Genomic DNA, 27,923 nt, shown 5'->3' on the forward strand with positions numbered 1-27,923 from the left:
ATAAATGGAAATTATAGACACAGTTTCATACTTTCAATCCTGTGTAGAACTTCAGTGACATGCCATTTAGGCTGTGTGTTAAACATCCTTAGGTAGGTAACAGGTGCTACAATACACTGAAAACAACACATTTTAAACAACTTTTGTTCCATGTACTCTGTGGGATTTTATCTGTAGGACTATTGAAGGGTATTCCTGCCAGTCTCTCAGTGAAGCTGTTGGTATAAATGGGACCAACTCCCACTGTCACAGACAGCACAATGCTAAAAGGTTTAATAGGCTGTTTGGCAGGAGACAGACAGAATGGATTCAGCTGCTGAAATGGTGACACTGACACTGTGCCCTTCGTTACCCGAGTTCTTATCTTTCCCCACAGGAAAATCAGTGTTGGACGGTGCAAGCTGTCAGGCTGTGGGTTTGTAGTTAGGCTGCACCACAATGGCCCTGCTGCACAAAGAGGAATTTATTTCCTGAGAATATTTGTAATCTGTTGCTATTAAAGGTTTAATTAAATATAGCTTTAGGGCACTAATTAACACATAATAATTACATGCTCTGAGTCTCCTCCACGCCCATCATCTAGCAAATATACAAGATTAAATCAAAATAGGCACACAAAGTATATTCATGGCATAGGCTCGCTTCCTTCCCATTGAAGTCAATAAAAAAGTTCTGAAATAATCAGGCAGAGAACTCTGCAGAGGATAAATTGCCTTACTAAAAGTAAATTTTTGTATCTTGACAAGTTGGCATGACATGACAGTTTTAGTATTCATTTATGGGTCACAGTTTTATTTTGAGTCCTGCTGGCATTTTAAGGCACATAGGACACACCAGGGAAAGGACACCTCAACAGAACTGTGCAGACACTTTGGGTACCCTGAAACAGTTAAAAAGAGAGATATGAAGGGGAAAAAATAATCGTCCAATCCAACAAAGCCAACTGAAGCTGTACATCAGATAAAACCCAATATAAACATTGTGCTTTTCCAGCCAGAAAAGGGCCAGGCAGTTTTTTGCATCCTTCACCATTAATAGGCCAGAGTAGTGTTCCCAGAGTTCTCTGCTCCCTCAAGAATGCTTATCTAATCCATCTTTAATCCCTCTGTGTTTTCACCTGAGTGCTGACAGCAAGAGAAGAAAGCTCCACCATTTAGGTTCCCATCTTATTCTCTCCAATATTTATGAAAGCAAAGAAATATTTGAACACATGTTGCAAAGCATGACTAAGAAAAAAAATCATTCCTGACATGCCATCCCTATTACACCCACCCAAGCAATTATTTATTTGCAATGGCCTGGCCTTCTGCAAGGCTTTACAAGGGTTTTATCTGCCACATGAATTTTTGTCAGATAACTCACTACCTAATGAAGCCACATCTGGACGCAGGGATTTTTCCCCCTCCTGCCATGGGCATTACCCTCTGAATCCTGCCGTTCTTGCCTGTCCCTGTCACTAGCACTGCAAGCAGCCTCCACACAGCTTCGGTCCTTACACGGAGCAGTGGGCGGGTGTCGCTTTGTGCATCATTGATTGAATTCCGGAGACCCGCGGGAGGTCCCTGGGAGCCGCCCGGTGACCCCGGGCCAGGAGCGGCCGCGGCACTCGGTGTTCTCGGGCGCCACCTGCCGGCGCCATCCATCACGGCCACCTCCGCGTCGCAGAGGAATTTTCCCTTGCGGAGGTGGCGGTGGCAGCGGGCTCCCCAAGGGCCACAAAGCTCCTAAACCTGCTGCGGCCTGTCCTGTTTGTGCTGCTGCGGTACCAGAGGAATTGTCCCTTGCGGAGGTGGCGGTGGCAGCCACAAAGCTCCTAAACCTGCTGCGGCCTGTCCTGTTTGTGCTGCTGCGGTACCCCACACGGTGGGGTTGATCCCAATCCCCAAAATGTAGGTCTCGACTCCGAGCCTTGCGGTCATTCTGAGCGGCAGTGAGGCTGATTCACCGCTGGATAATTGATGGAAGTGTGGTTTGTCCAGGACCTGGACTCAGCGTGTGTCAACAGTTGATCCCAATCCCCAAAATGTAGGTCTCGACTCCGAGCCTTGCGGTCATTCTGAGCGGCAGTGAGGCTGATTCACCGCTGGATAATTGATGGAAGTGTGGTTTGTCCAGGACCTGGACTCAGAGCCATGAATCCCTGGAGACCATGAATCCCTGCAGCTCCCAAACACACGGATGTAAGACTCCAGTTCATGGCTATTCCTAGCACAGGCTCTGCAGACAAAGGCACCACACCACTGTTGTGAGAAGGACAAACTGCTGTTTGTACAGATCTCTGTCATTCCAAAGCCAGCAGAATAAATACCTCCAAGAGTCAGATATTCCCATGAGGCACAAGAGAATTTGGCATTATTCGTGTGTGACAAACATAATCTAAATTTACAAGTGTATGAATCAACCAGGGAATTTCCAAAAGCATTTTAGAATGAGAAGACCATTGAGCTGCTCCTCTTCAAAAAAACCTCCTGCCACATGTAGGCTGTAGAATGAGGAAGAAATTCAGCTCTCAAATTCTCTGCTGGTGACACGAAACTCAATTTGGAAACATTAGCTAAAGAAAAATACAAACCTGTTCCTGAAACCACAGCTATGAAGACAAATTGCATACACTCACCAAATGGAAATTAGAAGTATATTTAATAGCAGGGCTTAGCAGAAGCAAGTGTACAACTATTAAACCCTGTCATACATTTTTTTGCCAAAGGATCAACCCTAAGAATAACTAAACCCACCCTGTAAGTATCTCAGTGCAAAGAGGATTTAGACATGGGCAACTAATGAGGGATGTATTAATCCTGATGCATAAGAATATTTATATTGATATACTCAGTGCTGAAGGAAAATCCTGAATATAACCTTGTATTCAAATATTCCATGAGCAGCTGCCAGTTCCTGTTTGCACTTCAAATCCCAGCCTGGAATGCAACTGTTGGGATGCAAATTCACGCAGCATTACTTGTCAGTGAGCCTAATTAAAGATACAGACCTGCTGCAAATGGCACAGCAGGGCTGGCCCAGCTCACATGGCACCCATCCTGCTCCACTGCTGTGCTCACACACAGTGCTCAGTACCCACCACTCACCTCTCTGCTCTTCTCATCCAGTTTCAAATATCCCAAAAGAGAAATTATCATCTCCCCTGGGATTATAATACCCATATTGTAAAGAAATCCTCCCTCCTAACCAGAATAATTTCATTTTTTGCAGTTTTCAGTTCAATACTGATATGACTGTAAACAATTCCATTCTTTTTTGGGCTCCTATGTCTCCTTCTACTGAAGAGCTCAGTGAAAAGGAGCTTTTTGTATACTAAAAAAAAATCCCAAAAACCCAAACAACTCCCCTAGAGAAATTAAAAAGGAAAGGCATACAAGCTATACAGCCCCGAGCTGAAGGGCCACTGGATGACAGTGTTTTCTACCTGAAGAATAAAGCTATACCTGTTTTTTGATATTCCTTCAATCTTTTTTATAAATTCATAGTTGTTTTCTTGAGCATTCCCTGCTGTTCACCCAGAAACATTTGCATTATTTGATTTTCACAGCTCAAGGAGTGCCTATGCTCCCTTAAATTTCTGTATCCTCTCCTACAGTTTTCTCCTGTTTTGTTTTTCTCCCATCTCAAAGTTCATAAATAATATTAAACTTTCCTCTCCTCCTTCCTCACTTGCATCCAGGTCTCCTCTTTCAGCTTTCCTTTCTGTGCAGCACCACACTGCCCATCTCTGTTCTTGAGCCCTCAATTCTTTCACAGATAAAAAGGGTAACAAAACCAAACCAACTGTTTGTGTACCTGGTGATGTGACACGCACATTTTAATGGAATAATATCACACATTCACGGTACAAAGTCACAGCTTCCCATCAGATGTGACATCCTGGATGCTGTGCCCCAAAACATTACATACCTGTTAAGTGCCTCAGATTGCAGCACAGAATCACCAGCCCTTCTGCCAGCTGCTGTCTCCTGTTCTTTCCATAGCACTCATTACCTTGGATATGACTCCTAACTAACTTTTCTTCCCTCTTCCCTTTCCATTTACCTTACCACTCCCTACCCTGATCTAATAAATTCTATTTATTCCTCTTACTGGCTCTAAATTCTACATCTCATTCCAAAGAATTCCCTCGGTGGGGACTGATACAAATGTAGCCAACTGTTCTTCTCGAGAAATGAACTTCAAACTTGGAGGCAAAATGTAAAAACTTGAATGAATATTTGTTCTGCAGCAGTGGCAAAACCACTTCCAGCAGCCCCCTGCAGCCTTTGGGAGCAGTCCCCAGCATGAACAAGTCTGTCAATGTCATTGCTCTGCTGCTGCCTTGCCCATTTTAATGGGAAAATATACAGGAGGAAGCTCTGATTTCTGTTCCCACCCTGCACAAGAGCCCTGCCACAAGACTTCATTTGCAGGACAGCTATACTATATATAGACCCAAAGACAATCAGGGCTCCAAGGAATTTACTGTCACAGATGAGACACAACACATGCAAATTTTCTTCAAGGGAAGTAATGAGATAATAGTATTGGCCAACATGAGAAGTGCTAATCATACAATTATGACCAAGATTTTTGTCAGCATTGCTGTAAGAATTAATTTCAAAGCTTTCCAAAAATGACCATGAAAAGAAACGTTTGATCCAAACAATGTAATTCTTTGCAATTAAGGGGGAAAATCGTGTTGTTGATAGTAATTTTGAGTGCAATGCCACTTCAAAAGATTAAGATGCTTTTTTTACTGTATCTGACATTATGTAAAGTTTTTTTGCACAAAACAGCTAACAGAGAGCAGCAGTAAAATTTATGTGAAGGAAAACCTGGATCCTTCATAAGATGTGATAAATATAAATGTCAGGTCAGCCAATCAATTTTAATTAACTAGAAATCAGAATTGCAAGGACAGACTGCATTAAGCCTACAGAGTGTTCATGTTCTGGTACTGATGAAATAAAAGTAATCGCTATTAAATTGAATTATAATGAAGAGGTAATGTTAAGAACTAAGAAACATTTATTTTTCACCAGTGTTAAGTTCAAAGGAATTTCAGTAACAGGCTCCTACTGTGACCAGCTTTGATAAAGGGATCAATACTCCAAATGCAGTTGCAGAAATGTGAGGAGGTGTGCAGAGTTGTGCTTTTTTCCTTTTTAATATTTTCTCACTCCTAGAAGAGGATGATTACAGACACCATCTTCCCTACTTGGTAAACCAGCTACCAGAAGCTTTCGGATTGTGATTCTTGAGGCGAGAGCCCCCAAGACACAGAGCAAGGAATCCTGAGAGCCAAGGGGAGGAGAAGCCCTGAGTGCTGCAATGGCTCCTCGAGGTGCCACTGCTCCTCTGTGTCAGAGAGCTTTGCTACCGGCCCAACAGGGAGCAGATGATGTGCCTCACCCCGGGTTTACCTGGCACAGTCACTGGCATGAACCCTCAAGCACGCCCTCCCAGGAGGATACCAGCACCTCTTTCCATGTGTTCATCTCTTGCAAAAGCCAAGAGAGAGCGAGAAGCTGCTCCAAATGGGAAACGTACAAAGCAGCATAACAGCAGCGCTTTGAAGGAGCCTCTGGCACCGTTCTGTACAACAAGGGCAAATATCTTCTCTGAACCACGTACTAATATTCTCCCTCTCTCTCCTCCACCCTTTGCAGAGCCCTTGGGAAATCTCTCTCCTCCCACCCTTCCAGCTCCCTCCTGCTGTCGCTGTGCTGCTGCCTGATCCTGTTGCCTGAGCAACGGCAGCCGAGGAGGGGAGCGGGGAGGGGGCCAGGCGCGCTGGGTGCTGTGCCCAGCGCTGCGCTCTGAGCCCCCAGCGCCTCAGGAAAGGAGCAGCTCAGCTGGGCCAGGCGCAGGCTCCTTGTCAGGTCTGGGGCATTTTGCACCCACCTGATGTTTTTGTGCAATTATGAATAAAATAACCTAACACTCAATGTTGTCGAGCAAGTAGTGGTTTAGCTTATCTACTACATCCAGATCATATTCATAAAGCAATCACATTTGTTACTCTTTAATTTTGGTCCAAGTAGAACTCAGATGTACAAATTAACCAGCAATTAATCTCTAGAATCAGATCTGATCTAAAAAATTCAAATTATTATGCAGTGTCTCTTTCCCCCCCTGCTCTTTTCATTGTGTATTTTAGAATTCAGAAAAGTAACCAAAACTAAAGTGTCTATCAGTGACCTTTCCAGATCTACTTCAATATTTGTAGTGTGCTTTCTTTTCATCTTTGCTGTCTGTCTCTTGGTATTTGAGCAATATCTGGTGAAATGAGAATGTAGTCTTGGTGCTATAGCTCTGCAAGAAATATTAATCTCTGCAAGATATCCAGCAGAGATTTCTTTTCTAATATGATTTTATTGGAAGGATTTTTTTTAAATAGCATTCTTCTTACATGGTTTTGTGTTCCTACAGTTTATGAAACTCCATGGGCTACCTCCCCCTCCCTGGATAGTTTATGATCAAAATGTTGGTAATTGACTGCTTGCTGCTCTGGTGATTCCAGGAGGGAGGGTTGTGCAGGTTTTCCTGCTTTTGAACAACTCTCACTTGCAACATCAAGCATGGAATAGTCTGTGCTGACACGTCTTAAATGACACTTCACTCTCTTTTTACTGTAATTTGATTTTTACTCCTGAAGTAGAAGCACAGTTAGCTAGACGTCCCACTTGCATCAGGCACTAATGGTGAGTTACTGGGAAACGATTTGGCCTTTGAAATTCCAGTGTGAGCTTCATTCAAAATCAATTTACTCCACCTTACCCAAGTGCCTTCAGCAGCTGCATGCTCGCTAATCCTGCCCCCTGCACTGTATTTATAGAACTTTAAAAAAATATTTTGTTTTTAGACTATGCTTATTTTTGCAGAGCATAAAATAGAGAACAACTGGAGTTCAACCACAAAAACCTCAGAAGATAATCCTGCATTTTTTGCTCTGCTTTCTCCAGAGATAACCTACTCCCATTTTCAGCTATCCAGCAGAATAGCCAGACTGAGCATCATCAGAGCAGAGCACAGGCCAGAATTTATGGCTTACTAAATTCAGGGAGAAGCTTTAATTAATGAAGTCTCGAGCACTGTGACTAGACAGCAGATTCCATCCATTAACTTGGAATAAAACTTCCAGGATTTGTCAGCGCATCTGGAAGCTTCCAAACCATTTGTCAAAAGTGTTCCTGTCTGCAGGCTTGGGAGTAATTGTGCTTGGGAGAGCTGGATCATTGGCCAGAGGTGCCTTTTCCATGGCTCTGACCAATGCCTGGAACAAATCACGTGGCTGCATCCAGCTTTGAGAGCAGAAAAGTCATGGAGTGAGGGAAGGAAAGGGAGCAAGGCCAAGCATCCTCAGTGTGACTCATGGATTTCCATGGGATTACAGAGGGATGGAAATAGACCACATTTACCCTCTTAGGTCACCATGTAATATCATTAATCTTCTGCCAGGCAAAGATTGCTCCTCCCATGCTGAGATTTCAAGTAGAAGGATGATTTGCCCATGGGGGTACAAGGAAGATAGAAGAAAAAAAGTGAAATAATGGCAAGAGCTTGAAGAAACAAGATTAAAAATAATTAATATCCTGATTTCCCTCAAAAGGTCCTAATGAATACAATTTGCCCATGGGGGTACAAGGAAGGTAGAAGAAAAAAGTGAAATAATGGTAAGAGCTTGAAGAAACAACATTAAAAATAATTAATATCCTGATTTCCCTCAAAAGGTCCTAATGAATATCACGTACAGACTCTTATCAGTATAAACCCTCATCAATACCTTTATCATTTATCTCTTCATCAACACAAATTCTTTTACACAGATAACCTTCTACCCATGATTTTTGTTTGGTAAAAGCTGTAACACAAAATTTTATTTGGCTTTGGATGACTTCAGAAAACCTAACTCTCACATCACATAAGAGATTTGTGCTTAAAGCAGACAAAAAGCTTAGTCATGCCCATCTCCACTCCATAAAATCTGTCAGAGTAATATTAAAAAAAACCTCACAAAGACAAGACTTGAATAAAAATAATATTATCACTGCCTCAAGCTCTAATAAAATTTCTTAGTGAGGTGCTGGAGCAAAATTATCTTCTGTGTGGTAAATGCACTGAGCTGGAAGTGGATCTTGGATGGGCTTTGTACTTTTTCAGTGAATAATGAATTAAAGACAGAAGATGAATAATCAATTAATTTTAAATCAGAAGAATCCCATGAAGCAGGAAGAACAGCTTATGACTTCCTCCTTCAGGTAAGTGTGCTGGGCACAGACTATGGAAGCAACCTCCCATTTCCTCTCATTCCCACAGCTTTAATGTCCCATTCAGTAAGATCTTGTTAGTTAACAGCCTAATTTCTGCATAAATCAAAGTATAATGGTGTGGCTGACCTTTGGGAGTGTCTGCAGCACACCAGTCAAGCACAGACAGGAAGAAATTCAGCTTCTCACAGGCTGGCAGTAATAAATTGCATATGACCATGATGCTGTGCACCTGTATCTTTTGTTCCTTCTTCAAGTATTTTAGAAACTCACAACTACTTTCTCATATTTTGACTAGACAGTGTCACCCAAGTCAGTCAGGCATTGAGAAAATGATAAAATCTAGGTTTGAATAATAAAAAAGAAAAAATAAGTATGAGTACTACCAGTATCCATAACATTTCAGAATCTCTCTTACCACTGAGGTGACAAGGCAGCACTCATGCTCCTCCTGTTTTGAAACCACCTACCTTTCCTTCAAAATAATATCTGAGACTGCAGGCAAAGTTTTGCAAGGCAGGGATCCTTAGACTTGTTTGGGCATTTACAGACGTCTCTAGCTTTCATGAAACTCCATTTCTTCTTTATTTGTAACTTTGGGTGTTTAATATTGCTAAAATACAGCTTGGCTTTTATGGGCAGTAAAAGTATATGGGTAAAAGTATATTGCCATCTTGCTAGAGAATTTTTTAGAGAGGGTTGTTTCTTTTTCCAGGATGAAGTGATTGAAAATTGTTGAGGTTACTGAATAAAGCATGCATCTAAACTGGTTTAAATCTCAATGGATGAATAGCAACTGAGTCTTGGATTGGGAGACACCAGGCTCTTCTAAGGAAAAAGAGGCACACGAGGCCACACCAGTACAACCCTTCTCAGTTTGCTTTAGACAGTGTTCATTTGACACTGCACCCGCACTTCCCCATGGAGCTTGATTTCTAACACTTCCAGAGGATGCTGAATAAAAACCAACCAACAAGCAAATGGGTCAACAACAGAAGCACCTAACTCAGGCCTGCATTTTGATCATGCTTCCCTGCTAGAAACCCCTGCTGCACTGTGAAAATGGCTACAAAGGGGAAAAAGAGACTCAGACTTTGTGGTTTGGTCCACCACTGTCTCGTTTGATTTAACAAGCACTTTCACTTCTCAGCTGCTGCAAACATTAAACAAGAGCCATGAAATCACTCTGGGGAGTGTGGCACTTACACCTGCACTGCTGTCTTGCATGGTCAGCTTCTGTGCAGTAACAAAGTCACTGAGTGACCTTTTCATTCACTGTTTTCACTCTTTTGGTCAAAATCTGATCCACATTGGGTTACATTCTGAAGGGTTATGTACTTGAGGGTGTATCACTCTACCTGTTGAACAGTGAACTTCCATACCTTTCTCTATTCCTCATCCACACAATATCTCTACAGAAGTAATTCTTCTTTTAACTACAGTTCTCTTGTGAATCCTAACTCTGCAGATTTATCCATATAATAAATATGCTTTTAAAGAGTGCCAAAATGTATTAAAACTGAAACAAACCAGCAGTAGCTACATGTAGCTTAATTACTGAGATAAATGTTCTTTGGCAACATGTATCACAGTTACAAGAGCAAAAGACATTCAGTGTTCTTCCTGTTGATACTGGCTGTGGGCTGAGCTAAAGGAGGCTCTGCCAACAGGCACCCAGGGAAGCTGCAGTGGGCATCTTTCCTTCCTTAAGGCTCAATTATCCATTTCTTCAGGATCAGCCTGGGCCAAGCTCATACTGGCTCTCACAAGCCAGACCATTCCCACAGCAGCCCAAGGAGCCCGTGGGTGCACGTGACTAAAGCCTCCGTTTGTTCTAGGCAGTTTGTTGTTTTGACAGGCTTTGTTAATTACCTTGATAATCTCATTTGTGCTGTGACTCAGCAATGACCTAGCAGGGAACAAACCAAAAAGACCAAGCACTGGGACGTGCCTACCCTGCAGCTCCCTAAGGAGGGAGCACTCAGAAGCAGTTCACTCACACTGACCCTAAACCCCTGTGCAGACTGCAGCAAGGACGGAGCTGATGTACTGCAGCTGGCAACACAATCACAAACCATTTCCATTCCATTTCCATCCCACCGCAGAGCTTTCTTCTCCACGGAGAATGTACTTCCAGTTAAAATACAAACATGCACACATTCTCACACAGACATATTGGTGGTAGGAGCATTGTCAGCATTGTTTGTAATGCTCATTGCTTCCTACAGCTCGTCCTGACCGAGGAGGATTCTTCACTTGCCTGCTCTAAGTGCTCCCTCTGTTGTTGAGCAGAGGAGCGACCAGCAAACACGTTCCTGCAGCCTGGAACTTTCTCATCTTCAAGTATTCCATCCTGAGATAACTTGTCATGCTTATTTTCTCCCAGGCAACTTCTGTCTTAGCCCAGCCTTACTGAGTACTGGTGGCATCATTCAGAATAACAATGCATCTAAGGAAAAGTAAACCCCACATTTAAATATCCTGAATTTGCCCTAAAAAGCTTTTTACTATTCATACTAAACATACTGTGGAACTCACTGATTTCAATGTGGATTAGAAATCCAAACACTGAGTTGAAAAAAATAAAGGTGATGAAATTAATGAAGAGAAATAGCATGTATTTTAATTTAAAAGGTTTAAAGGCCAAAACCCCTGCTTGCACTCAAAATCATTTGTGAAACCCATGACAGCAGCAGAATGACAGAGGAGCTGCAGGCACAGAGTCAAGGGCAGTGTACTGGAGCAAGACACAAAAAGCACATTGGATGCAAATGACTATGTGTGGATGCAGAAAAGCTAATTTTCAGAGATTTTGTCTTTAAGCACTTCTCTAGCTCAGTCCAGGCAGATATGTGTTAGCTTGTCTGCAGAGTGCTCTCCTGGCACTTGCTGCCCGTGTGATTTGCTGCAGTTGTCTGCCCTTGGCTTGGGTTCCTGCTGCCTGGAGAGCTTCTGCCCCTGGGTCTGGCAGTGCAAGGAAAAGCTCCTCTGAAAACTTGCAGACCTTGGAACCAGGCAGCACTCTGTTTATTTTTGTGTGTCCTAAGCACCAAGTGCTGCAGCTGCAGCTTGCCCAGGAGTCAGCTCACAGAGGCTCCACTGAAAGCCAAGTGCCTGCAGAGTTGTCTCCATGGAAAGCTGCCCAAGGGAGTGCTGAATCCAAAGTAATTTGTAGGCTGGAATCAGAGCTAAGTTAAAATTTCACGTTTCAAAGTTTGTTATTAAATTTTTGTTGTGTTTTCTTTATTTGCTCATTTCTTCCAGCAGCCCAAACCCATCTTTTGGGTAAAAAATCTTTTTAGGTTAAAGCCAGCCCTCATAAATGAAAATTGTAGTTTTCTAATCCACTGTTGGCTGAGACAGTGAATTAATGCAGTGTTAGGACAGTTTTCCAACAGAAAGAAGCAATGATCTGAAAAATCAGCTAGCAGGATTATCCTGTATTTGTGTATAGTTACCTCTCCCTTTCCCTGCCATAAAGCCACACCATGATCTTGACTGATTTCCCTGAACACTGTGGAAAGGCTGGACGTGATATTAATACCCAACCTTTTACCTGAAAACATGGATACAAAGAACATTTTATTCCTGTAAATAGAAAGGTCCTAGAATGACAATATCAGGAAACACTAGAAGAGATGGTAACCTGAAAATCCTCCATAAAATGGTCTGAAATGTGGCCAGGGAATAAAATAAGGATTAAAAATGGTGCCATAACCAAGCAACAGTCTAAGGAAGAGAACATACAGAAGAATGAAAAGGCCACATTTCACCACTGACAGGTAAATCTCAGGGGCTGGAAGTTCTTAGAATATATTGCTTTTCAAGTGAAATTACAGAAAATATAGCATCTGTGATTTGGGAAGAACTAATCTAATTAATCAATGGCTAGAAACAGGAGAGAGCTATTTTTGATAGCAGCTACTCAGCAGGCTATAGGAGATGAGTTAATGAACTAATTTGTGGGTTTGATACCCAGGGATTACATCAGCAGTGAGATCCCAGACCCAGGAATAGACTGTTGCATTACTGGGGTTTTCAGCAGCATCTAAAGCCCAGCTCCCTCCAGGACTCTGGATTTTTTTGGAAAAGCCTCAAGCTGCACTTTTTTCATCTGTACAGACTGAAGATTTGCTTGTCAGTTTTCACAACAACACAGAAGAGCTGAGCTCTCAATTTCAGTTCCTTTAGGGAAAGGGCCAGGGAAGAGCCTGTGAAAATGGATGAGAGGGGACTCCGTGTGCATGGCTGCCACAGCAGCACCTCCATAAACACCAAAGGGTCACCAAAAGAATGGGCACTGGTGTGTGAGCTGGGACACTGCACATTGCTACAGCACACAAACTCCTTTCCAAACATCCAAGTGACCCTTCAGCTGTTTTACAGGGACATCACAAACACAGAACATGGCAGGGCAGGATAACCCCAGCACCATCTCATCCATTCAGAGCCAAAACTGTTAAAGCCTTTGAAAAACAGTATTAGAAAACCCCCAAACCAAACAATCACAAACTTGATAAACCAATAGATTTACATGAAAATATATTTTCTAAAACTGAGGATTTTTTTTTAAGAACTGAAAAAATCCCCTCAGGCAGACAATTTTTCATGAAACACCTTTTGCAGCATCAGTTAAATTCAGGTTTTCACGTTATCAAGGTTTTACACAATCATTAGCAGCTCCCATATGAAAATAAAAGAATGGCAACACTTAAAAATACAAATGAAAGAAGCCAGAGACAATTAAATTATCAATGTCTTAATTAACATGTTTTCAAATATTTTAAATATTAATAATAAAGTCTTAAATTAAAATTATATTTAAAAATAAAATTATTTTAAAAATAAAATAAATTAATCTTAATTAATAATCTTTTCCTATAGTATAACAGAGCTGAGGGCTCAGATTCCAGAGCTTTTAATCTCCTGTGAAGAAAAAGCTGCATTCCTTTAACCATTCTTGACTCTGGCAATAAACACCCCACATTCCCATTTGGCTGAAGGGAGGAGATCCCTGCACACAGTAACATACTGCATGTATTTTTGGATATGACATTTATAGAGAGAATTAACAGGAAAACAACTTTCTGGAACACTCTAATAAGTGTGGCGTAAGGAAAATGAAATGAACAGAGAAAATAACAGAGCAGCTTCATGGTGCTGCTCTAAGATAACAAAACCCAGCCCCAAAAGCAAAGCACCATCATTCAAGATGATGACAATGCAGAACAACTTTTCATTATGAGGCAGTCTCTACATTCACCTGAGATTAAATAACCACCAATATGATTTAAAACCAAGGGAACCAGCACTTACTTGGACAGCTGGAGCACCACTTATTTTCTCTGGGTGGGCACTGAATGTCCTTTGCACCTACAGCTGTGGAAAACCAAGGGAGCAGGGGCTGTGCATTGTAGGATCTTAAAACACCAATCCCACTCAGGATTTAAAAGGAGAGCCAGCATCCCTTTCTCCTATCCATCTCCAAAACTTGGAATCTTGATTTATTCTAGGCCTTTCCCATGTCAGTGTCTGAAGAAGGCACAGTTAGGCAGGCAGGCAGGAATCCCTCAGGAATTTCAGCAAGAACCTTTGCACAGAAGGGCTGCTAATGCTAGCACAGGGCATGTGAGATAAATGTCATGGGTCCTTCTAGTTTTGTTGATTTTCTCCTGGTTTAGGACAGCTTTATCATTTCAAAACTCCCACAAAGTTACGAAAAGCAGTTTTCAAGCATGAACCCTACTGTTATTCCTGGGATTATGAATTCATTGTAGTGACCCTGACTCCACTGCAGTGTTTACAGGGGAACAAAAAACAGCTGAAAATGTATCAATCCTTGATTTCTGTCACAACACAGAGGTCACAGTCTGCTTACACCGACTGGAGACAGAAAAACAGCAAACCACTTCTTTTTACCAACTGTCAAGTGCTCCTTTGCTTGAAAACTGTTTGTTATCTTACGAAATGCATTATTGTGTACAATGTAACACTCCTCAGACAGCCCTCACCCAGCACAACCCACTTTCTTATCTTCTCACCAAAACACAGAAAGGTTGAAATCGTTAAAATGGCCCCAGCTTATTTATTCAAGCATATCCCAATTCTGCTTCAGCTTTTCCCATTTTTGACTCACAAGCATAATCCCACCTAACAAGTAATTTCCAAATAGTGACTTGGGAGTCCTTTATTTCCAATTTACTTACAGCTTCTCTAGTTTTAAAGATCTTTGCCCAAGTATAAACCTGGAATTGATCTCGAGGAATCTGCAGGTGGCAAAGTAGCTGTAAGGCGTGTTTAAACTGCCTCCTCAAGAACCAGGACGTGGAATTCTGGGATTTCACAGAACCCAGAATAGTTTGGGTGGGAAAGGACCTTAAAGCTCATCGAGCTTCATCCCCCGCTATGGGCAGGGACACTTCCCCCTAGACGAGACTGCTCCAAGTCGTGTCCCATCTGGCCTTGATGAAGACGCAGATAAATCAAAAACCTGCTAGCCCTAAAATGACAATGCCCCCGACGGCCAGAAAAACGCACAGAAAAACTGAGCCACACGGCCGGAGAACCCCGCCCTCACGGCGGCTCCTCCTCGTCCCCTCACGGCGGCTCCTCCTCGTCCCCTCACGGCGGCCCCGCCTCACCCGTCACGGCAGCTCCTCCCGTCATGGCGGCTCCTCCTCCTCCTCCTCGTCCCCTCACGGCGGCCCCGCCTCATCCGTCACGACAGCTCCTCCTCGTCCCCTCATGGCGGCTCCTCCTCCCCTCACGACGGCCACCGCGATGCACTGTGGGAGCCGCAGTTCCCGCCCACTCCTCCGCGCCGGGACTACATCTCCCAGCAGGCGCGGCCGCGGCCGCCGCTGGCAGAGCATGCCGGGAGCCGTAGTCCCGGCGTGCCGCCCGCCCCCCCTGCGGCGCGCACGGAAACCCCGTGCGTGCGGGCGCGGCGCTCTCTCGGGCCGCCGCCGCCATTCCGCGAGCAGCGCGGGCAGCCCGCGCTCCGGCCTCGCCATGCAGATCTTCGTGAAGACCCTCACGGGGAAAACCATCACCCTCGAGGTGAGCCGCCGCGCCGCCCGTGCCTGCCGGTGCTGCGGAAGGCGGGGGTGCGGCGGCAGGCAGCGGGATGCGGCGGGAGCGGCGGGGATGTGTGGGGGATGTGTGGGGGAGCGGCCGGGATGTGTGGGGGAGCGCGGCCCCGCGCTGCCTGGGGCGGCTCCGAGCACGCGGTGGGGCCCGAGAGGCCGTGGCTGCACCGGGCCTGTGCCGGGAGCGCCTCGTGGCTTTTCGGCCTTGCTGGGATAATTAAAATGTGCAGCGCGTTTTGATTCCGTTGTTCTGTTTTGTAATAGGTTGAACCGTCTGATACTATAGAAAATGTAAAAGCGAAGATCCAGGATAAGGAGGGTAAGTCCTAAAGGCACTTATTGACTATTATATATTGATATCGATGAGTGTACGTTATATACATTGTTCTGTCCTTCACTCTTGTGGATTGATGTGTGTCTTACACAGGCGTAATTCCCTGCAGCAATCTTGGTTTTATTACCGCATATAGCTGTAGCTCAGCTTTTATTATAGCATATAGCTCACGTCCCTCATTTATTCCTGGTTTCTGTCACCATTAGGCATCCCTCCGGATCAGCAGCGGCTGATCTTCGCTGGGAAGCAGCTGGAGGATGGACGCACACTGTCCGACTACAACATTCAGAAAGTGAGTAGGAAAGGCAGGACACTGCAGTGCAGCACCCGGGAGCAGGCACGGGCAGAGCTGACTGCCCTTTGCTGCTGAGGCTGAGAAATGTTTGTAATAAATTCAGCCAAATCGAGGGATTGGAGTAGTGCTGATGCTGGGAGCTTGGGATGCCACCTTAACAGAAAATAATCCTTTTAGAGCTTTCCTGTGTGCCTGGCACTTGAGATGTTCTTTCTCTAGGTAGAACAAAAGAGGCCTGTTTAAATGCTGCAATTGCCTTGAGAAAGCATTTTGAGTCTGTTTCATGTGCTTTACAAACAGGAATCAACCCTTCACCTGGTGCTGAGACTTCGTGGTGGTGCTAAGAAAAGGAAGAAGAAGTCTTACACAACTCCCAAGAAGAACAAGCACAAGAGAAAGAAGGTTAAGCTTGCAGTGCTCAAGTACTACAAGGTAGGTACAACAACTGGGGAGGGAATTGATAGAATCTCAGCTCTCACCAGGGAGGGTGTGGAGCCTGTAATTGGTCTGCACAGATTCTGGTGTATTTAATATTTAAACTCCTTCTATTTGCAAATATTCCATGTGGTAAATAAAAGACACAGGACCTGTTGCAGCTGGGCGCTTCTGACACATACCTCAAGAAGTTTGGTGTAGTTGCTGTTACAAAAACCATTATGCCACTGGAAAACACTAAAAATGATTATTGTTGCTAAAAGGTGGGGAGTAGGTGAGCTGAGCCATTGCCTGTTTGTCCTTGCCAGGTGGATGAGAACGGCAAGATCAGCCGCCTGCGCCGGGAGTGCCCCTCGGAGGAGTGTGGGGCTGGAGTCTTCATGGCCAGTCACTTTGACAGGCACTACTGTGGCAAGTGCTGTCTGACATACTGCTTCAATAAGCCAGAAGACAAGTAAATGTACCAGACAATAAAAATCTGAGCTTCTGTACGGCTGAAGGATTTCTTTCTGTGGCGCTGCGTTTCCTCTCTGCTGATCAGTGAGAAAAAAATCTGTGCACCTTGGGGTGCTGCCAGCCAGCTAGGGTGAAATACTTGGTGTAAAACTGAAGCAGCAGTTGGATTTAAGGAATTTTGGGTAGCAGTTGTAAAAGGAAGAAAACCTTTTACAACACCCAAGCTAACCTTAAAAGTGGTCTCTTTAACATGAGATTATTCTGATGTGGAAAAATAGCAACTTCAGAGGTCCAGAGTGGGTCAGTGCTGGAGTGGGTGACAAAATGCAGCCAACACACTGAAATACTGCACAGCAGCACGGGGTGGGGAGGGAGGAGAGGGCTCAGCTACTTTGGAGCAAAGATACTGTCATCAGGAATATTTTATCATGCTGGTTTTACACACTTTTAAGTGCTTGGAGTTACTGAAGTGGTTTATCCCATGTTCCAGTGCAGGGCAGCTGGTTGCTTGACATGATCGAAAAGCAGAACATTTTGGATATGAAATGTATCTGAAGTGCTCTGATGTAAAGAACAGCTCCTGTGCATCTCTGAAGTTCATTTAATATTAAGACTTAAAGGCCAGCCAGGATCATAATATTTGTCCATTAGTGTTCACATGTTAAAATGTCTTTAAAATCCTGGGTCCCAGGAAGTTGTCTGTTGAACTTCTTTTTCTTCATAACAGATAATTTCATCTCCAATACTGAACTCCAGATTTTTGTCCAAACTCAATCCACAATCCATTCCTGTTTTTATTACCTGGACATCATCTTTATGGTGCTTCAGTGATGATAAAGATCCTACAAAGAGAAAATGCATGAAAGGCAGGCCACCAGCAGCAGAGCAGAGCTGTGCTTTGGTTTGCCCTTCCTGCAGGATTAGTTTCACTTGGTGGCTCCACAAGGAAAGGAGGAAAATGTAGGGATGGGGGGTGCTTGTGGTTAAGGGAAGTCAGACACCAGCTCCCTTTGGCAGGTACATCCTGTGATGCTCCTACTTGCCTGCCAGAGTGGGTGGTTGGGAAAAGATCTGGGAACAATCCACTGGCATTTGGTGGTTTTCCTCTCCATCCTGGACAGAATTCAGGATTTCTCTAGGATCCTTTGTGCTGACTTCCCAGGGAACTAGCAATATCTAAAAATACTAAGCACAAATCCATGTTTTGTGCCAATTCCACTCACCTTTCCAAATAACATCCCTGTTACGGATTAGCTTAAACTTCATTTTCCTGTCCAGCAGCCCCTTGTGCACTCTGCATCCAGCCACTGGAATTTTGTTTTTTCCTACTGTAACAGAGAAGGTGTCAAGAACAGAAGCTTCCCCTAAAAGAAAAAGGTAAAGCTCAAGTCCACAGGAATAACAAACTGGCACGGGGTAGAAGCAGGGTGCATTTTTCTAGGAGTACAGAATTTGTCACATTTTGAGGCAAAAATCTATCAATGAAAACTCACCTATTGTAGTCTCCACCACAGTTGGGGGCAGCCTGCTGTTCAGCTCATCCTTCAAATCATCTATAAGCTTGTAGATAATGTTGTGAAGTTTAATTTTTACTCCCTTTTTATCAGCCAGCTTTTTGATGCTTTCATTGGCTTTCACACTGAATCCAAATACTACACCTGAAAATGAAACAACTGTCAGGTGATGACTACAAGGGATGAGTCTGAACAGTGAAAGTGAAACTCTGCAGCACAGGGTACATTTTATTCCTGCTTCTCTTTTAATGGGGAACCATTTGCCTCTCCCACTATGGCTCATGGACTGCTACAGACCTATCAAAAGAAATGGCCCCAAAAAGCCCACAGAAGGTCCCTGGTGACAGAGCTGGAGGTATTGAAACAGAAAATAACACACATAGCTCATGTAAAGGACACAGATCTCTCTTTTTGGCTGGAAAACCAACTAGGTTGTGCAAATAAAGCTGGAAGTGAGTTGTGGCACATGCAGTGACCTCACCCTCTGCAGCAGGTGAGAATTATGGGATATGAACAGCAACAACTGACTCAGTCCTAGATCGAGCTGCCTCCCTGAGCAAGGAGAAAATTATTTTCTAACCTGCTTTTCTAGCTTTGCCCTGTGTCAGCATCATAAAGCAGCCTGAGTGAAGAGCCAGAGTTTAACCTCAACAACTGAATTTCTGGTAAGAGCTTTTCCAGAGTCCTTCCATTTCTGTGAGACTTTGAGCCTCCCCTTCTGCACCAGTTTGATGTTCAAGGAAACATTTTCAAGATTCACAAAAATTTACCTCATTGATGCTCCTAATAATCATTGAGAAAACAAAACCTGCCTGAGGCCTGTGCATTTCAGCAAGTCAGTAATTCCAAAACTGTGAACTGATTTTGAAACACCCACCGTTAAACGCTTCAGCCAGGCTGATATCGTTTTCACTGATATCTCCCATTCCAAAGTAGACAATATCTAGTTTGCATTCATCCTCACAATCATAGCTGTCCAGAATGTTCAGAATAGCTTCAACAGATCCATCCACATCACCTGCACAGATAAATGAAAGCATTGGTGGCTTTGTGTAAGTCAAAGACACAGAAATATAACTTATGTCAATTCCACACTGTACAACAGAAAGTCTTCTGACATCTGTCACTCTTACTATATTTACAGTAATATGTTAAGACCTATCCAAAAAGTCTGTTAATTCCAAAAATAAAACTGGATAAATACAGAAGGGCCAGAGGCTCTACATCTGCTGTCACTGTCAGGTCAAGTTTGCAGGTTTTCAACTATAGTCACTGCTTGAGTATCACCAAATGAGGTTAAACCAAGTTCCTCCCATCCCACTTTCAAACTTAACTGTTATTCTCTATTTTGGTGATGCATTATAGTGTGGGAGGTTTTTTTACATATATAGGGTTTTATATATGTGTGTGTGTGTATTTATTTATTTATTTTTATTTTTATTGGGGTTTATATGTATGGGTTTTACTCAGGAGCTCCTGGGTAAGTGCAGTGAGCATGTTAAATTTTCCTGTTGCTCTGGCCCTGCTGGCAGCACATCCTCCTGACCAGTGGATGTTTGCTGATGCCCCTGCTCTTATAAGAGAAGTTCAATAAGTTTTAAACTGATCAAACTTTTGGTAACAGAAGCTGTGTTCAGTTTAGAGCTCTGTTTCAGACTGAGCACTACAGCAGCACAGAGCCAAAGGAGCAGCACACAGACAGGGACAGCACCTTTAACTATTAGTGAGAGTGTGTTTTCATCCATCTCTGTTCTCTCCTTAGGCCTTGAGAACATCAGATGCTTATTGGCCTTGTACAGCACTGCCTTCCTCTGCCTCCAGGTCAGGTGGGCCAGCTTCTGCTGCTTCTTCTCATATTCCAACCTGTGTTCCTTTTGCTTTGCTTCAATAACTTCCAGATCCTTCTTCACCTTCTCCTGTTGTTCCACATAGGTCCTCCAAGCCACAACTTCCTGTGCCCTTTGCTGGGTAGGAAGGCAGAAAGATTACCATTAAAGCACTGCATCACAACACTGCAATTTCATGCTTTCACATCCTCTCTAGGGGCTCACTCATTTTCCTTCACTTTTAACTATAATTTTTATTGCACAGATGGCAGAGAATGAGACAAGAGCTTTTCCTCCCTGAGCTACCACATGACTCAAGGCCTATTTTTATAGTATCTCTGCATTGCAGAAGAGAATTATTGTTCATTCTTTCATGTGGTGTTTTTCCAGCTCTCACAACACCTATTTCAAGCTGTATTTTATGTATTTTCTTTTTGTCAGGCAGGAGTTATGTCTTTCTCAAATTAAAACACTGATTTCCTCAAATACTGGATTGTTCCAGTGGAGATGAGGACAGTGCAGCAGGGGAAAGGTTGGGAAAGAGGCAAAATGCAGAACCTTATTCCTCTTCCAAAGCATCTAGCTCAGGTCCCTTAATCCCCATGCTTGACTTTTCATGGGATTATCCAGGTGATTAGAAGCTCTCACTTATTTTGTTACTCAGCTCCTTCCCATCCTTGCAGCAGTGTGTTCTTTCTGTACCTCAGACTCTACTTCCAGGATCTCATCTCCTGCTGAGGGGCATTCCTTCCAGCCCATGATTTCCACGGGGATGCCTGGTGAGGCTGCATCCACAGCTTTGCCATTCTCATCGAACAGGAAACGCACTTTTGCCCAGGTCTTCCCTGCAACCAGAACACAGCCTTTCCTCAGAGTTCCTCTCTGGATGATGGCTGTGGTGAGGGGACTAGTGAAGAGCAGAGGAGAAAAATAACAGACAAAATTCAAGTGATGTTTCTCCCTGTCTTCACAGCCAGAATGGATTTGTGATCCATCACTGGCAGAATATTCCTGTGATGATTTACTAGAGCACTCACCAAATGTTTCAGTGAGTTAAAAAGCCCCAAAATCTTTATACTGTACTCTTCATTTTTGCAGATCAATCCAAAATCTGACATTTGTGAATGCAACAACAGGATGATTTTACACATTAAGTGAACCCCCACCAAAAAAACTCCAACCCCAAACAACAAACCTCAACAACCTTGTAGAATTCAGTTCATTTTTAAAGAGGGCAGAACACACCTTGTTCATAGAACCTGACAATAGACTAAGATACTTAAGGGTAGAATGTCATGTTATCCAAAACTTGTCAGGACTTTTATATGTATTGACTGTTAACTTTATCATTCCTACTTTTCAAAAAGACATTTAAAAAACCACTTAAGTTCTACCATTTGAAACTATTTCCTGTTACAGGATTTTCATTTCAGGGATATGATGAATTTTTCCCCATCAGTTTTTAACCTCTTGTGTTGCAGAGCAGTATTTCAAGGCTTTGGCTAGGAACACTGCAAAGGAAAAGTTCTGGCTTTAATACTGAGGCACAAGTCCCCTGCCCAGCGTGTCAGTGCTGTCACAAAGTGCTTCCCTGAGGCTGCAGAGGTGGCACTTGACTCACCCTTTCCCTTTGTCTTTGCGAGACTCAATGATCGTCCCCTCCACCAGCCCCGTGGCATCTGCCTTCAGTTCCAACATCTCTGCCAGGGCAACAGTTGCCTCTGCCAAAACCATCAGGTTTTCCCCCTGCATAAAACCACACAAAACCTCACAGAATAAAGGAAGTGCCCAAGCAAAGTGAGATCAGCAGTCCAGCCCTTAGTGCCAAATTCCCCCAGTGAAATGTGATGACATTTAACACCCAGGCAAGACTTCCAGACATCAAACACAAAACTGCTGGACTGAATTACCAGTAGAAAAATGAGATATTATTGCTTGCTGGAAGCCTGAGCCTCAAAATACATTTCAGTGTCTTTCAAGTAATTCTGGCAAGAGCCAGTAGCACTGAGCTCATGGCAAGATATCAAATACTAGGAAGACCATTTTATTTTCCAGCTGCCAAATAAAAATGCATTTCTCTGCACATATTAGACACCCATGAAAAACATAATTTTTTTCTACCACAATCTTACCTTGAGTGCAGAAATATTTACAGCCTGAACATCACCTCCAAACTCTTCACAGACCACATCGTGAGCCAGCAATTCCTTCTTTACTCTTTCAGGATCAGCTTCAGGTTTGTCACATTTATTAATGGCCAGGATAAGAGGAACTAAAAAGAGAACACACAAACTCAGCACCAACCTAACCAAAATCTGCTGCTACCACCACAGCTGCTAGAAAAGGTTAGAGCAAGTTAGAATAGATTAGGGCATTTAGAATAGATCATCTCACTTGGTACCTCTTCCCTGAGCAGCTGTTGAGATCTGAGCTATCAGGAGAACGCTGGAGGAGTTACCCAGGTAGAGAAGATTAAAAAACCCCAAACAATGAACCACTGTCTTGTTAAATATTCATATTTTAGGATCTTTCTGTATTATTGCAACATTCAGGACATTTTCAAACATCGCGGGGGATGATGAATGGGACTAGGATTCCCAGGTTCTGTGGATTCCAGTCCAAGGAGGCTTTTTAGAGGTAAAAGCAAGGTTCCCAAAGCCCCCCACTCTGTACCTCCTGCATTTTTGGCGTGCTGGATGGACTCTATGGTTTGCTGCATGACTCCATCCTCTGCTGCCACCACCAGAATGACAATGTCGGTGACGTTGGTGCCTCTGGCCCGCATGGCTGAGAAGGCTGCGTGGCCAGGAGTGTCAAGGAAGGTGATCTTCTCCCCAGAAGGCATGTGCACTGTGAGCAAATGGTACAGCTTAACATCAGCACTTCAGCCAGCTTTATTGACATGTTGTCAAATCAAGCATCACTCCTGTGAGGGCATTTTGATAATAATGACATGTTTTAGGCAGTCAGGTAATTGTTAGCATGAAGGTCAAAGGTGCTGCTGAATCCTCAGGAACAAGAAAGTGTCCTGGGATCTTCCATAACCCCAAAGAGTCTAATATCAACTTGTGCAGACAATTCATTTCCAAGTTTGATGTACATAGTTACGACAGGTATCAGCAACAAACATTTTATGTTATAGTTTCCTTTCTCACCATTTATGTGGCAAATTTTTTTCCCCCAATGAAGTGGCAGCAAGTCAGTTCACCATTTACGTGGCAATTTTTTCCCCCAATGAAGTGGCAGCAAGTCAGCCTGCTGTGTGAGATGGAGAGGGAACTGTGCCACACCTGAGCAGGTGGGCTTGGACCATACCAATAAAAGCTCCAATGTGCTGTGTGATGCCTCCTGCTTCCATGGCCGCCACCTGGGTTTTCCGCAGGCTGTCCAGCAGGGTTGTTTTCCCATGGTCCACGTGGCCCAGGATGGTGACAACTGGGGGCCGTGGGGTCAGCACTGCTGGGTCTGCAGGAGGTCTGCAATTGCAGCAAAAACAGGGGTTGTAAATGGCAAAAAAACCTCACAGGGTCATGCCCACCACAGCACTCGATGCCTCACAGTCGAGGCTGCCTCCTCCCCAAACACCTGCAGAAAGGAACAGAATAAAATCCAAAAAGAACAGTTCACAACTTGCCTCTTGACAGCATCTGTGTTTTTTCTTTCCTTTTCCTCTTTCAGTTTTGCTGATTTATACTTCATTCCTGATTTTTGAACAATCATCTTGATGTGGTCTTCATCTAAGATGGAATCTGGTTCTACTGAATCAAGGTTAACGTTTGTGTACAGCAGCACTTCATAAATATGATCTGCAGCAAACATAAACACATTAACAATTACATCCACAAAAATGTGTGGGACAAAAAAACCCAACCCACTTCATCAGACTTTTCCATTATTTTCTTTGTGCTAATAAGTTTTATTCACTAGTCAGCTTTCCTTTAGTTAGATTTATCTATAAGTTGCCATTAATCCATGTACTTGCAGAGAACTTTTTGCAGATTTACTGAAAATTACTACTCTGTTTGCTATGAGAATCTTATTTTCCACTCAGATATTCTTAGCTTATTTTTTCAGTAACTCCAAAAAAGAAAACAGCTGAAACTTGTCTATAGCAAAGAGCAAAGGAGTGATTCAAGGAGGAAGGAAATTTGATAAATCTGATCACATGCTCCTCCCTTTGGTTGTAGGGACACAGAACTATTACAGCAGTCCAAAATTGTTACAGGGAGCAATTCCAGACAAGTCTTGCCACTCTCAGTGAATCATCCCATTGTTCTAATGAAACACAAATTGCTCCTGAACCCAAGATTCCTATTCCTACTCTGGATTTTGGGCTGAAGGAGCAGCCTGCATGGACCTGAGGCCTTTCTGCTGGACAGAACAGACAGACACGGCTTCTCCACACTAAATGTCTGGCCTGGTCATTTGGATGGCCTGACATCTTTTCTCCTTAGTCTGCACTGTGTCTCCCAGCACTTCCTTTGGGATGGATCCACAGCCACTCAGGCCACTGAAGACACCTTTTCCTGTCCCACTGGTGGGAGGGCTGTGACCAATGTTGATGTTTCAGACCCCAAGGCAGGCTCTCACCTATGTCTTTGCCCATAGCTTGTGCCAGCTCCTCCACAGTCATCTTCTGCCTTATCTCCACCTCACCTCTCGTCAGGGGAATCTTCTTTTTCTTCTTTTTTGTCTCCTACATGGAATTAGACACATACACAGGAATATATACTAAGGAATAACAAAAACAATATTAAAAAGACAATGGTCTCAAGCCATATGAGATAAACACATCTTCTTTACTATAATACAAATTAATTACAATTAATGAGTTAACACATCATAATGAACATTTCAAATGTATAGCACACTACCCTTAATCTTTTTGCATTTTTAATTTTTCAGAACAAGGACAAAAACCAATAAAACCATTTCCATTTTTGTTTGTAGTAAGTTCCTCCACTGCCAGCAAAAATTCATGATGCTACTGGTCTAAGTCAGTATTTGAGAGGGAATGGCAAAAAAATTATACATGAAGTATATTTGGTTTTATAGATTTACAACAGCTTCTCTATACTCATGAATAAAGCATTTTTTTCCTTTTTTAATTAAAATGTTTAAACTGAGCTCTTGTACTTGCCACACAAACCCAGGGACTACTGGATGTCCTTAATTACCTCCTTTGTGGCTAGATGTCTGCACTGTGACAAGGCAGCACTGATGAACCTGTGTTTTGGCCAGAGCTGTGGATGCAGAGGGAGGGACCCCACGGGATGTGCAGACAGCTCCACAGGCTTCCATTGTGCTCCACAGGCTTTCCTGGAGGACAGGGCACGCAGCTGCTGGCAGGCACCACGGAGCTGCACCAGATTTTCAAACCTCAGCAGCAGCCCTTGGTTCATTTCCCCACTGCAAGCACAAAGCACACACTGAGATCAGCCTCGAGGCTCAAAGATCCTCCTTCCCAGGAGGGGAGGAAAGTATACAGGAATACGAGGCACAAATGTTGTGTTTCCAAACAGGCTTTTTAATGCTGGCAAAACTAAACTGTTTAGGAACTGTTCCTGTTTTTCCATTTCCTTCTGTGCTTCACCTTTCTCCACTACTCCACTGCAGACACATGGATCTACTAAGACCTTAGAGATCTTTCATCTTTCTCCACTGATCCCTGATTTGAACCATTAATTCCCTCATTGCAGGTTCTCTGACATCTCCTACAAAAACCCCACGTTTGCACTCCTCGTGCCATACTGACAGAATTACCCAAGTGTCACAACCACCCCTCTAAGCCAGCAAAACACACCTGCTAAATGCCCTTTCCCTGAGCATTTCAAGACAAAAGCATCACTGAAAGACCACGGCAGTGACACCAGCGCTGACCTCAGCCCTGGCTCAGCAATCAGGCTCTGTGAGATCTTGTTTTAACCATCTGAACTTCGGTTCGAGTAGTTTTGTGAGTCGTTTTGTCATCACCCTGAGCTCAGAGCTGCCTGTTCTGCGCTGGCACAGGGTCCCCAGAGCAGCTGTGGCCGCCACATCCCTGGAAGTGCCCAAGGCCAGCCTGGACGGGGCTCCCCGGGACACTGGAAGGTTTCCCTGCCCACGGCAGGGGGTGGAGCAGGATGGCCTTTAGGGTCCCTTCCAACCCAAACCATTCCGTGGTTCTGTCCTGCCCGGGGATGGACTCTGTCCTTCCATGTCCCCACTCACAGGTGTCCCCGTGCCACCCTCCCCGCAGCTCCAAAGGCAGGGAACGCTCCCGGCTCCTCCCAGAACGGCTGCGGGCCCTTTAAAACCTCCCTGGCACCCGCATTCCTGCGGGAAGCAACCGACAGAGCAACCAACCAAACCCAGCTACTCTGGTGGGGTTTTTAACCCTAAAGAGAACCTTAAAGGGGCTGAGTGGGTAAAACGGAGGAGCCGCGGAGCTGCCTCAAGACGCTGCACACACACACACACAAACACACACAAAAATACAAACAGCACAAGGTCAAAAGCCCTTCCCGGCTCCCGGGGCGGAGGAACGACATTCCCGCTCCTGCTGCTCTCCTAGCCATGGTTCTGGCTGGTTAATACCTGTCAGCTGCAGCCCGCCCTCCCCGCGGGGGCAGCGCCTTTCTCCGAGCCCCCGGGTGCCGGCTTTGACAGCCCGAGGAGTGAAGGAAGGAATGAGGCTGGAAAAGAGGGAAGAGAAGGAAACGGAAGGAAAGGAAAGGGCTCCGCGTCCCCTCCGCGCCTCACGCCCGGCGCGCCGCTCTCTGCGCATGCGCCGCGAAGGAGAGCGAGGGAACCGCGCAGGCGCAGCCGCGCCCCCGGGGCTGCCCGGACGGGGGCGGGGCCTCGCCTCACGGGAGGCGGGAAATGCCCTCAGGGGAGGGGAGGGACACGGACCGTCAGGGGACAGGGATTTTCTGAGTTTATGCCCATTCTAGGGTTTTGAAACTTATTTTTTAAAACATCTATTTATCTAGGTACACACTTAAATCTGTTTTACTCCTTCCTGCCAGGAGACAGCAGCTTTCTCTCTGCAAAGCCCTCCCTACCCACATGCAATCTAAAGCCTGATTTTTAAGTCTTCTCCAATTTGGCGTCTGTAAAATAGCGCCACTGAATGGAGTAGAGGAAACAAAAATGTAAGATGAAGCTGTACAAGTGAAAAATCCTCAGTGTTACCTGGTTAACGCTGGTTGTAAACCCAGGGACAATCCCAGGGCTCTGCCCGGCACAGCGCTGGTGCTGTGGCGATCCCTGCCTGTCCGGACACTGCGAATTGGCTGTGACAAATAATGACCATAATTTCCTTTACACGCCTGAGCTGTGTATTTCATGCTCTTTGCCCATAATGTGGGACCCGTGGTAGTTCACACACGTGGTTTTCCACACGTGTTTTGCTGCCCTCAGTATCTTTCCTACAAGAATTTGCTTATTTATGATGCTGGGTGTTGGAAAAAATAAGCATTGTGCATTTCACAGGTGGGGTACTGGCACCTTGAAATGCTCAGGGCCTCTGAGTGCTTCTCCACGGGTAAAATTATCTCAAAAATAGATCACAGTAAAAAAAAAAATTAAATACCAAAAGTTGCGCAAAGCACATTAAAAGCAGTTTAGCACAGAAGACATGCTGGGAAGGAAGGGCCACTATGAGGGCAGCACGTCCCGGGACTGACCTGAAAAGTGTTTTAATGCAAAGATAGATTTAGCCTGTGAAACAATAATCAAA

General features: G+C 44.2%; 2 protein-coding genes and 1 long non-coding RNA gene across 3 annotated transcripts; 1 reads left to right on the top strand and 2 right to left on the bottom strand.

The window, feature by feature from the left end:
• Window positions 1-11,713: 11,713 nt before the first annotated feature.
• On the bottom strand, window positions 11,714-14,924 carry LOC120506046. The gene is made up of 3 exons (XR_005628415.1): window positions 14,897-14,924; window positions 13,572-13,634; window positions 11,714-11,811 (listed from the first exon to the last, which is right to left on the bottom strand). It is a non-coding gene; the product is annotated as an uncharacterized LOC120506046 (long non-coding RNA).
• A 235-nt stretch (window positions 14,925-15,159) lies between these two features.
• On the top strand, window positions 15,160-16,906 carry RPS27A (ribosomal protein S27a). Its single transcript, XM_039717054.1, has 5 exons — window positions 15,160-15,314; window positions 15,608-15,662; window positions 15,884-15,969; window positions 16,273-16,404; window positions 16,716-16,906. The coding sequence occupies exons 1-5, from the start codon at window positions 15,267-15,269 to the stop codon at window positions 16,863-16,865; spliced, it is 471 nt and encodes a 156-aa protein (XP_039572988.1). The 5' UTR covers window positions 15,160-15,266; the 3' UTR covers window positions 16,866-16,906.
• Window positions 16,907-17,444: 538 nt separating this feature from the next.
• On the bottom strand, window positions 17,445-26,967 carry MTIF2 (mitochondrial translational initiation factor 2). Its single transcript, XM_039717053.1, has 14 exons — window positions 26,780-26,967; window positions 25,381-25,612; window positions 24,794-24,899; window positions 23,838-24,009; window positions 23,519-23,679; window positions 22,877-23,053; window positions 22,336-22,475; window positions 21,825-21,949; window positions 20,906-21,110; window positions 20,089-20,341; window positions 19,255-19,395; window positions 18,357-18,521; window positions 18,087-18,227; window positions 17,445-17,705 (listed from the first exon to the last, which is right to left on the bottom strand). Exons 2-14 carry the CDS (start codon window positions 25,603-25,605, stop codon window positions 17,536-17,538), a joined length of 2,181 nt encoding a protein of 726 aa, XP_039572987.1. The 5' UTR covers window positions 25,606-25,612; window positions 26,780-26,967; the 3' UTR covers window positions 17,445-17,535.
• Window positions 26,968-27,923: the final 956 nt, after the last annotated feature.

The sequence above is a fragment of the Passer montanus genome, unplaced genomic scaffold (genome assembly GCF_014805655.1).
Source record: "Passer montanus isolate IOZ18808 unplaced genomic scaffold, ASM1480565v1 scaffold37, whole genome shotgun sequence".
Lineage (NCBI taxonomy): Eukaryota > Metazoa > Chordata > Aves > Passeriformes > Passeridae > Passer > Passer montanus.

Excerpts from the sequence above, each read along its gene's own strand:
- RPS27A (XM_039717054.1), top strand. The coding sequence starts at position 15,267 with ATGCAGATCTTCGTGAAGACCCTCACGGGGAAAACCATCACCCTCGAG. Across the intron at positions 15,315-15,607 it reads GGAAAACCATCACCCTCGAG|GTTGAACCGTCTGATACTAT; the intron begins GTGAGCCGCCGC and ends GTTTTGTAATAG. Across the intron at positions 16,405-16,715 it reads CAGTGCTCAAGTACTACAAG|GTGGATGAGAACGGCAAGAT; the intron begins GTAGGTACAACA and ends TGTCCTTGCCAG.
- MTIF2 (XM_039717053.1), bottom strand. The coding sequence starts at position 25,605 with ATGAACCAAGGGCTGCTGCTGAGGTTTGAAAATCTGGTGCAGCTCCGT. Across the intron at positions 23,054-23,518 it reads GCACATTGGAGCTTTTATTG|TGCACATGCCTTCTGGGGAG; the intron begins GTATGGTCCAAG and ends ATTTGCTCACAG. Across the intron at positions 17,706-18,086 it reads CAGGGATGTTATTTGGAAAG|GATCTTTATCATCACTGAAG; the intron begins GTGAGTGGAATT and ends TTCTCTTTGTAG.